This window comes from Lynx rufus, unplaced genomic scaffold, assembly GCF_022079265.1.
Source record: "Lynx rufus isolate CCGP_SWC_20201006 ecotype Redwood Valley unplaced genomic scaffold, mLynRuf1.p SCAF_14, whole genome shotgun sequence".
Lineage (NCBI taxonomy): Eukaryota > Metazoa > Chordata > Mammalia > Carnivora > Felidae > Lynx > Lynx rufus.
This window is the reverse complement of record NW_025814828.1, coordinates 41,283,802-41,295,343: the sequence shown is the minus strand read 5'-3', so window position 1 is coordinate 41,295,343 and position 11,542 is coordinate 41,283,802. Positions and strand designations below refer to the sequence as shown.

The 11,542-nt window shown below is 44.4% G+C and overlaps 1 protein-coding gene across 1 annotated transcript in view; it reads right to left on the bottom strand.

Annotated features, from left to right (window-relative positions):
* Window positions 1-664: 664 nt before the first annotated feature.
* Window positions 665-11,542, bottom strand: part of ZNF157 (zinc finger protein 157) — a 35,136-nt gene continuing 24,258 nt past the window's right edge. Inside the window, exons 2-4 of the mRNA XM_047076405.1 lie at window positions 3,978-4,104; window positions 3,584-3,679; window positions 665-2,228 (exon numbers count right to left, since the gene is read on the bottom strand). Coding sequence (XP_046932361.1) covers window positions 1,006-2,228; window positions 3,584-3,679; window positions 3,978-4,104 — 1,446 coding nt within the window. The 3' untranslated portion in view covers window positions 665-1,005. The remainder of the gene's footprint in view (window positions 2,229-3,583; window positions 3,680-3,977; window positions 4,105-11,542) is intronic.

Below are 11,542 nucleotides of genomic sequence, written 5' to 3'. Positions count from 1 at the left end.
GGGCTGACACTCAGATGAACGGGGCGCCAACAGGGAGGAAAAGAAAAGGAGCAAGGCCCTTCTTCCTTCCTCACGCTCACGGTTCACGGTTACTAACTCCGATTGGCAAGGCCCCACGGGAAGCAGCTGGCAAGACAAACATGTTTTGTAGAGTCACAGCCCCAGCATCGCAAAGAACAGCGTAGAAGGGGGGTGTTGGAGCTAGGGGCACAACAGCTTAGTAACTTAACCACTGCCTATACTCTATGACCCATCAGTTCCACTTTTAGATCCAGACGCTAAACACAGAAACAACACAAATGTCTTGCGCTAGGGGGAGAGAAATGAATACACCAGACCTATATTTATCAGCATGGATAGATCAAGGACAGGTAACGTTTCATGAAAAAAGCAAGCTGCAGAACTTTCAACACAGGGTGGTACCATTTATGGAAAGTGTTCAGAGGAATATAGTATTATATATTGTACAATTCACGCTATACACACACACACAACCTCAGGGGAGATTAACATTCTAAATGTTGAAAGGAAAACCTTAACTTTAGAGGAAAAGTGTAGGAGAATTGTGACCACCTTGAAACTGATAATATTCAAACATAAAACCTCAACGGAAGAGTTAACAACATTAAATAACCAGCCACAGTCCAGGAGAAGATATCTGCCGTACACATGACTGAAAAAAGGTTTGTACATTCTCATATACTGAAAAACGAAAACAAGAACATGTAAAGCCAGGATGTAAAAGATAAGCAGCCCGTCAGAAAACAATGGGGAAAGGATACACAACAGTCAAAGCACAGAAGAAAAGAACCCTAACGGCCAGTCAACAGGTAAGAAGTTATTCAACCTCACCATTAATTAGGGGAATCCAAATGAAACGAAAACAACGAGCTATCCCCTAACAGGAATCAGGATGTATTTTCACACCAGTGTCCGAGCCTAATGTGCTCTGTGTGCCGGTGACCAGAGGACCCAGAGGGCTTGGTCAGACGGTGATGGGAGTCTTCACAAAGAAGCTTTCTCCACAGTAAAAGGCAAGGGCCGGCCCACGTGAGTTCTCTGATGTTCCGTGAGGTGCGCTTTCCGGCAGAAGGCCTTGCCACATTCTTGACATTCAAAGGGTCTCTCTCCCGTGTGAATCCGCTGATGTTCAATGAGGCGTACTTTCACGTAGAAGGCGTTTCCACACTCGCTACATTCATAGGGCTTCTCTCCCGTGTGAGTTCTCTGGTGTTGACAAAGGGATTTCTTCATACTGAAGATTTTTCCACATTCGCTGCATTCATAGGGTTTCTCTCCTGAATGCATTCTCTGATGTTCAATGAGGCGTGCTTTAACATAGAAGGCATTGCCACATTTGCTACATTCGTAAGGTTTCTCTCCCGTGTGAATTCGCTGATGTATCCCAAGAGACGAGTGTACCCTGAAGGATTTCCCACATTCATGACACTGATAGGGTTTTTCACCTGTGTGAGTTCTCTGATGATTATTGAGAGTCATTTTCATTCTGAAGAACTTCCCACATTCGCCACATTTATAGGGTTTCTCACCTGTGTGAATTCTCTGATGTTGATTTAGGGATTTCTTTGCACGGAAGTTTTTCCCACAGTCACCACATTCATATGGTTTCTCCCCTGTGTGGGTTCTCTGGTGTTGGGTAAGGGATATCTTGACTCGAAATGTTTTCCCACATTCGCTACATTCATAGGGCTTCTCCCCCGTGTGAGTTCTCTGGTGAATCATGAGGGTTGCCTTCTCAGAAAAGGTTTTCCCGCATTCGGCACACGCATACGGCCTCTCTCCTGTGTGTGTTCTCTGGTGTAGAATGAGTTGTGACTTCCTGCCAAAAGACTTCCTACATTCATTACATTCAAAGGGTTTCTCCCCCGTGTGAGTTTTCTGGTGAGCAATGAGGTATGACCTTGCACTGAAGGTTTTTGCACACTCACCACACTTATAGGGTCTCTCCCCTGTGTGTATCCTCAGATGTTCAATAAGGTTTGATTTCCTGCAGTAACTTTTCCCACATTCATGACATCCAAAGTTTTTTACTCCTGCGTGTGTTCTTTTATGTCCAACAAAGCCTGTGTTCTTGTAGAAGACTTTTCCATATCCATTATACTCAACAGTTTGATCCACAGGTTGAATCTTCTGACGCTGAAGGTCACTGTCATGCCTGAGGGCACCACCCCCGACAGAACTCTTGCCACACAGCAGTGAGAGAGATCCTTTAAAAACAAATCGGATCACTTACTTAAAACTCAACAATGGTTTCCCTCGTCACGGTACCGAATAAAAGTGCTTACCAAAGCCCACAAAACATAGCCTGTTAAAAAGTGCTTCACCTCGCCTAAAAAACTCAACATAATTTGGCCCCCAGCTAACTCTCTGATATGGCCCCCGGCCACTCGCACCACCCACCATTAAGCTACACTGGTCTCTTTGCTCTTTTTAGGATCTATCACCCTGACACACACTGTTCTCTCCACCCCGAATATTCAAAGTCTACGTGGCTCTGTCTCTCTCACATCACTGATGTTGGTGCACCAATGTTAACCTCCCCAAAAAGTCGTCCCTGGACATATCCTCCACAGGCACACGACACATCGTTGTCTATCTTTCATATCTTGCATTGATTTTCTTCTCACCACCAAACGTGATGTATCAGACTGCCAGCTCCGGGACAGTGATATTAGTTCCCCAGGTGCTAGATCCCTACGCCTAGAACGTGACCAGATCATAGCTGACACTCATTTAAGAGGTGGTGGAACACCAGAGGCGCATACAAACGAATGCCCCACAACGAACGGCATCCAAGGCAGTGGAAGGTGGGCAGGCAATTGAGAATACTAAAGGGAGACAGACTAGCTGAGAACGTGTAAGACGAGGTGGGCGGGGATAGGTAAGAGTGGTAGATAACCACAAAACTCAAGAGGGGCGCCCGGGTGGCTCAGTCGGTTGAGCGTCCGACTTGAGCTCAGGTCACGATCTCGTGGTTCCTGGGTTCGAGCCCCACGTCGCGCTCTCTGCTGTCAACACTTCGGCTGCGGCTCCTCTGTCCCCCTTTCTCTCTGCCCCTCCCCTGCTTGTGCTCTCTCTCTGTCTCTCTCAAAAATAAATAAGCTTGGGGCACCTGGGTGGCTCAGTCGGTTGAGCGTCCGACTTCGGCTCAGGTCATGATCTCACAGCTCGTGAGTTCGAGCCCCGTGTCGGGCTCTGTGCTGACAGCTCAGAGCCTGGAGCCTGTTTCGGATTCTGTGTCTCCCTCTCTCTCTGCCCCTAACCCACTTGCATTCTGTCTCTGTCAAAAATAAACATTAAAAAAAAATTTTTTTTTAATAAATAAATAAATAAATAAGCTTACCAAAAAAAAAAAAAAAAAAAAAAAACCTCAAGATAAAACAGGCCAGAGCACTTAAGTGTGAACGTAATGAGGGCAGGTGTGATTTAGGTACCTGAAGTGTGTAAACCTTCTGCCCTCCAGTCATTTGCAAAGAGGAAGGGCCCCTAGAAAGAGCCTACTGGAAACCACTGCCCCAAGCGTGAATTTCTGCACTCTTCCTTCCCGTTTCTGCTCACTCACCTGGGAAACCTTGGCCTGAGGATTCCTCCTCTAAAATCCACAGCTCTTCTCCTCGCTCCAACTTGAAGATCATCTCTGGTTTGGCCACGCAGAGGCCTGTTAATGGGAAATGGCAGAGGACATGGGCCAAGTTGTCTGAGCGCTAGGGCCTCTGATGGAGGAGGAGGAAGGTGCATCTTCATGAGCTGCACAAGGAAGGGGGCCCATTTAAACCTTTCATTGGGGGAAGTGACAACACACATCACGCTTCCTGGTGCCTCAAACCTAATCAAGCATCTGTGACCCTTGAATCTAGAACCTAAAGTATTGTTAAAGTCTACAAAGGCCATACACGTTACAGTAACCAAGAAAGGAAACCTATGGTACCAGGAGTTACGTGGACAATAATCCTCACCCACGGATGCCAGGTTGCTGTAGTTCTCTAACATCACATCCTTGTGCATGGTCCTCTGAGCAGGGTCCAGTCTGTGCCACTCCTGTCGGGTAAAATCCACAGCCACGTCCTCAAATGACACAGATCCCTGTAACAACAAGCTGCAATGATCAGAATGGGACACACGGAGGGGCGCCTAAGTGGCTCAGTCGGTTACGCACCCGACTCTCGAGTTCGGCTCAGGTCATCATCTCACGGTTCGTGGGATGGAGCCCTGTGTCGGGCTCCGCACTGATGGCACGGAGCCTGCTTGGGAGTCTCTCTCCCTCTCTCTCTGCCCCTCCCCAACCTGCTCACACACTCTCTCTCAAAATAAACATTAAAAAAAATGTTAAATACTATCTCAAAAAAAAAAAAAACAGATGTGTGAAACTAATTCTCTCCACAGAGCACCAGTAAGAGTTAACTAGAAGAAGCTACATTGGACACCTGACCCTGTGTCTTGCTCGATATTATATTTTGTTGGGCGGGGGGAACCCAGAACGGCCCTGCTATTGTGTTACTATATCAATCCATGAAGAAAAGACTGCTGACTGCTGAGTTAACACGAGGTGCCCAGACCTGTCCCAGTTGCTGGGAAAACAAAAAAGGGATAAGATGGAGTGCCTGTTCTCAAAGAGCTCAAAACCCAGTGAAGAGGCTTAGGTATGAACACAGTCTTGCAATGAGGTGTTACGGGAGCTGCGTTAGGCATGCGTACAGGGTGCAGTGGGCTGTGTTATCAGATCCAACTTCACTTGGGGAGACGGAGCATGGAATCCTTCAACAAGAATACAGTTTCCCTCAAAAATATGGGACAACAGCATAAAAAAAGGCAGGAAAACATGAAACACACATGGTGAGCTATGAAACTACATATAGAACCGGAGGAGAGAAAAACAGCACTTCAGGCTATGATGAGTTTAAGGGCTGCAGAGCCATTCCAGGGCCAGAGAGGGGAGGGATTTTCAACTGTTTTTTTTTTTTTCCTACAGATCATCAGTCTCTAAAATGCCTGACTCCCTATACCATCAGAATATTTTCTGACCCTCCCACAATATATTTATATTTCGAAATTAGACAGAAGTCCTGTTAAGTGGGAGAAAGGCACAGATCATTACTCCCAGGATAATGGCGCGAGCAGATGGGTTGAGGCTGGTGCCATAAATTGAGATGAGCAAAACAAGAGAGATACTGGGTTGGCAGAAGGAGAAATTGAAATAGATCTTGGACCTGAGCTGGGTTGTTTATGGCACATACTGATAGACGTCCAGCTGGCAGGTGGCTATAGGATTCTGAAGCTCAGAAGAGAAGGCTAGGATAGGCCAACGATTGGGAGGCAATAGCATTTCAGTACTAGCTGAAACCACCAGAATAAACTGGAAGGCTAAGAAAACACAAAGAGCTTGAGAGAAGCACCAGGTACAGAGTCAGCAGGGATACCAAAAGTACATGAAGCTTGAGGGGGGGGCCCTGTGGGACACAGAAAATGGGAGAAATACTGTTTTTTTTTTTAAAGCAGTCCTGCCCCAAAGTAGGCCCCAGGGCTAAAAAAAACCAAAAAAACACAAAAAAAAAACCTGTAACCTTGTAGCAGCAGACACCTCAAACTCTAAGGAAGAGAAATCCTTTTCTTTGGCAAGAATAGTGGTCTGGAGAGTGTGGGAAGGATCCCCATTGCCTTTTTTCTACCCTCCCACCCCTTGGCCCCAAGGACAAACTTCCTTACAGAAAGTGAGTGCCAAAGCGGACAGACTAAATCCCTAACTGTCCAGCCAAAAGACCATGGGAGGGAGTGTGGGGGAGCACGACTGTGGGGGAGACTGCCCTAATAAAATAGCCTCAGAATACATGAAGCAAATCTGAAAGAACCGAAAGAAGGAAGGGGCAAATGCACACTTAGAACCGCTGACTTTCAACACTTCTCTTAGTAATCAAAGTAACCAGTAGACAGAAAATCAACGGGGATATAGGAAAACTGAACACCACCCAGCAACCAAAGGACTCTGCAAAGCATTCCACTCAGAAATATAGAAATTAAGTTTCTTCAAGTACACACGGAATAGTCACCAAGCTAGGACATACCCGGGATCATTGAGCAAATCTCAACACGATCAAAGGCCCCTTGGGTACCAAGGAAAATTGACCCGGAAAACCAACTCTGACATAGCACTTAACAAAACAATTAGAATTTAAAGACAAAGAAAATATCTCTTCAGGGCCTCCAGGCAAAAAAGATGAAATAACTTACAAGACCAGAGAATTAAACTGGCATCAATTTCTCAAAAACACTTGTGCCCTTCCTCAGGAATTTAACAGAGCTGCGCTGTCCAATTTGGTAGCCACACGTGGCTAGTTATAGCCCTGGACAGCAAAGACACAGAACGTACTCATCACTGCAAGGGGTTCTATTGACCAGCACTACACCAAACGGTGAGCTTCATCCGACCAAAACTGATGAATGGGGAAATTTTGGCAAAAGCCTGACACTGGGCATTTTACATACTACTGTAAAGTTAAGAGTAACACAACGCTGGGGTCACGGGCTGAAGGATAACGTATAGATATTAAGTTGTCCCGACAAAGTAGAAAAAGAACTAAAAAATGGAAGAAGAGAAAGAAAAAGAGAAAAGATGAATGAGATCATTGACTGCCATGTAGGTAAAGGTGAGAGACAAATTAGATGTTATAAAAGATTAATAAAGAAAAAAAAAGTAGGGGCACCTGTCGGCAGAGCGTGCAACTCTTGATCTCGAGGTTGGAAGTTCAAGCCACGCATTGGGTGTAGGGATTACTTTAAAATAAAATCTTTTTTGAAAACAAGGTAAATTGGTATAGGCGTTACAGGAAACAGTATGGAGGCTGCTCAAAAAATTAAAACTAGACCTACTATATGATCCAGCGGTCCCACTTCTGGGTATATATCTGAAGGAAATGAAATCACTCTCCCAAAGAGATATCTGCACTCTCATGGTCATTGCAGAATTATTCAAGATATGGAAAACAAACTAAGTGTCCATCGATGGATGAATGGATAAAGATGTGGTGTGTATACACACACACACACACACACACACACAACTCAACATCATTCAGTCATGAGAAAGAAGGAAATCCTACCATTTGCAACAACATGGATGAAACTGGAGGGCATTGTGCTAAGTGAAATGACTCCGACAGAGAAAGGCAAATATTGTACTGTATGATCTCATCTATATGTGAAATCTTTTTTTAAAAAAAGTCAAACTCACAGAAGCAGAGTAGAACATTAAGAGGGGTATGGGAGAAATGTGGCGATGTTGGTCAAAGAGGACAAAGTCAGCTATGTAGAATGAATAAAGTCTAGAGATGCATGGGGCGCCTGCCTGGCTCAATCCACGGAGTGTGCGACTCTTGATCTCAGGGTTGTGAGTTTGAGCCCAAGGTTGGGTATGGAGATTACTTAAACATAAAATCTTAAAAACAAAGTCTAGAGATCTAATGTACAGGCATGATGACTATACTTAAGTAATACTATATTGAACAATGGAAATATGCTAAGAAAGTAAATTACAGGTATACTCATCACACACAAAAAATGGTAACTATGAGAGATGATAGGTTAATTAACTCGACTGCAGTAATCATTTCAATATGTATATGTGTACATCATGTTGTATACCTCAAATATATACAACTTTCATAAATAAAGTAAACAAAAAGAAAGAAACAAGGACTGCCTAAGGGTACTATATGAAGTATTAACACAAAGGGAATTATCAGCATGAAAATACAACCTTCCTAATAACCAAAAAAAAAAAAATGTAGAGGGAACACTAAATAGAGAAAGAAACAGCAAATATAACAATCTCACAGTGATTACATCAGAAGATAAAGTGAAAAAATTGAGACCAAACATATCTGTATTGTTTATGACATCAAACAGTAACATAAATAAGTGTAAATGGGTTTACGTCACCTACGAACTGAAAAATGTTTTCATGTTGCCTCGTAAAGCAGAGCCCAATAATACTATGCACAAAAGGTATGTTTAAAACACAGTCATTCAAAAAGGCTAAGGGGCGCCTGGGTGGCTCAGTCAGTTAAGCGTCCGACTTCAGCTCAGGTCACGATATCGCGGTCCGTGAGTTCGAGCCCCGCGTCAGGCTCTAGGCTGATGGCTCGGAGCCTGGAGCCTGCTTCCGATGCTGTGTCTCCCTCTCTCTCTGCCCCTCCCCCGTTCATGCTCTGTCTCTGTCTCAAAAATAAATAAACATTAAAAAAAAGAAGGCTAAAACTGGGGCACCTGCATGGCTGTCAGTTGAACGCCCGACTTTGGCTCAGGTCATGATCTCACAGTTTGTGAGTTCAAGCCCCACATCAGGTTCACTGTTGCCAGCCCAGAGCCCGCTTCGGATCCTGGGTCTGCCTCTCTCTCTACCCCTCCCCCGCTCACACTCCCTCCCTCTCAAAAATAAACATTTTTTTAAAAAGGTAAAATTAAAGAGGTGGATAAAGATTTACCAAATGAAAACAATATAAAAGCAGGGACTGAAATCCTGATGCCAACATAGAATTCCAAAAGCAATTATATGAGACAAAGGAAGATACTTTGTAATATTAAAAGCCCTGTCCAAAATAAAGATCTAACAACAGAGATATGTGTAAATACCTATGCACAAAGTGATACCGCAAAAGCCTATATAAACCAAAAACTACAAGAATACAAGAAAAAGAAGCATCCTCTAATGGGAGACTTTTAACATACCATTCACAAAATAAGACAGATTACGTGGACAAAATAATAAGCAATGATACAAAAGACCCAAGCAACATAATAAGGTGAAACTTTTGGATATATACATATTAAACACTACACTCCAATCATACAGAATATACTTTCTCTCAAGCACACATGGAACATTCACAAAAATTGATCATGTAGTAGGGCACAAAGAAGATAATCTCAGTAGGTTCCTTAAAATAGAAATATTATAAACAGGGGCGCTTGGGTGGCTCAGTCGCTTGAGCATCCGACTTCGATTCAGGTCATGATCTTACATTCATGGGTTCCAGCCCCGCATCGGGCCGTGTGCTGACAGCTCAGAGCCTGGAGCCTGCTTCGGATTCTGTGTGTGTGTCTCTCTCTCTCTCTGCCCCTCCCCTGCTCATGCTCTATCACTCTCTGTCTCTCAAAAAATAAAACGTTAATTTTTTTTAAAAAAATACAACTATTATGAACACCAATCACAATCAGTAAAGAGATTTAAGAGTTAGAAATTGACAAGCTGATTCCAAAATTCATATAAAAAAAGGAAGGGGGGGGCACCTAGGTGATTCAGTCAGCTGAGCATCCAACTCTTGATTTTCAGCTCAGGTCATGATCTGAGCGTTGTGGGATCAAACCCCCTGTTGGGCTCTGTGCCAAGCACGGAGCCTGCTTGAGATTCTCTCTTTCCCTCACTCCCCTCTCCCCAACTTGTGTGCTCGCTCGCTCTCTCTCTCTAAAATTAAAAAAAAAAAAAGAAGGGATTGGGACTTGATGCAGGTCCTAGAAATAACAAGACACTACATTGATGATATCATGATAGTATCAGAAACTGAAAATCAAGCCAGGACTGGCTGAAATGCAATAGTGACATATGGGGAGCAGAGGAGAGTTGATAGATGCGACGAAAATCCAAGGGCCTACTCAAATGGAGTAATTTGTAAGAATACCCGGGGCAGAAGCTATCCCTGACATGCCACAGGCAACACAAAATGAACTATCATTGGCCTGCGAGCGTGGGTAAGAGCCAGAAACTGGCTGGAGCTTGAGAGAGGTCTTGTCATTCTCGGAACGAAAGAAGGCCTCAGGCCCTGTATAAACCATCTGTGATGGAATTTGCATTGTTTCCTGAAAGGAGGATTCTGTAATCACTGTGAGGATCGGGGATCTAAACTTACCCAAAAAGCTAGAGAGGCACCATTTGTTCCCATTGCAATGGCGGGTTTTGCAGCAATCATTATGTGTGGATTATATAACCTGAAGAGCAGGACAAATACTAAATGTGCAATGTTTATTTATTTTTGAGAGACAGAGAGAGACAGAGTATGAGTAGGGAAGGGGCAGAGAGAAGAGGGAGACACAGAATCCAAAGCAGGCTCCAGGCTCTGAGCTGTCAGCACAGAGCCCGATGCGGGGCTCGAACCCACGAACTGCGAGATCGTGACCGGGGCCGAAGTCAGATGCCCAACCGACTGAGCCACCCAGGAGGCCCAGCTAAATGTTGTCTGTTCACCTGTTCCACATGTGCGTGGCAGCCCAAGGCTTTGCTGTGGGAGCAAGGATTCTTGGTATTCATATATGAGGAGTTCTGGGCAAGGCCTAAACCTTAGAAGAAGAGATAATGTCAGGGCGCCTGGCTGGTTCAGTTGGCAGGGCATCTTTATTTTTAATGTTTATTTATTTTGGGGAGGGAGAGAGAGCACGAGTGGGAGAGAGGCAGGCAGAAAGCATGGGGACAGAGGATCCGAAGCGGGCTCTAGCCCTACACTGACAGCAGCGAGCCCAAGGCGGGGCTCGAACGCACAAACTGCGAGATCATGACCTGAGCCGAAGTCGGATGCTCAACTGAGCCACCCAGGTGCCCCCAGTCGGTAGACCATCTTGATCCCAGGGTCACGAGTTCAAGCCCCACATTAGGCGTGGAGCCTACTTTAAAAGAAAATTTTAAAAAAAGTAAGAGCAACTGTTTTGGTCTTGGTGGTGGTGGTTAGACATCTCATTTGAAGGTTGTATGTTCATGTTCAAAATAAATCATTAGTGCCTGGGTAGCTCAGTTGGTCAAGCATCTGCCTCTCGATTCTGGCTCAGGTCATGATCTCACAGTTGGTTGGTTCAAGCCCTGCATCGGGCTCTATGCTGACAGTGCAGAGCCTGCCTGAGATTCTCTCTCCCCCTCTCTCTCCCCCTCCCCTGCTCACTCATACACACACACACACACTCTCTCTCTCTCTCTCTCTCAAAAATAAATAAACTTAAAAAGAAAAGAAAAATCATTAGAATGGGTCAATTACCTGGTAATTGAATATTGGCTTCCCTTTATACAGGCTTGATTTGGCTGGTGACTAAATTATTAGTGCCTAGTTCCCCAGGGGAGTCAAATTAGCACCAAAAAAAACGTCCCTTTCAAATGCACTTGATAGTGGTAAAATGTTCAGCTTCTTCAACTCTTCCGATGAAATCAGTTCTAAAGAGGACCACATGCAACTCCTGAAGTATTTTCAGTTTTTTGGGCTATTGAAGGGTTGGCTATTGAAGCCCCTTTCAGAACAGTGCGTGGAATATAACATCATAAGCCTCCCCACAACTGAAAATGTGTGTATATGTGTTTAAACCAAACCTAAAAAGCTGATAAAAGGGCTCCTTAGAAGTAGTATTTATTTCAGGATTATACTTGCAAACATGGAATAATTATGGATCTTAGCTTAGCTTAGCTGTTTGTGAGTGCAGAATTATATTTATGCTGCTGTTATATTAGAATAATTTTAAATGCCAGGCACCTGGGCGGCTCAGTTGGTTAAGC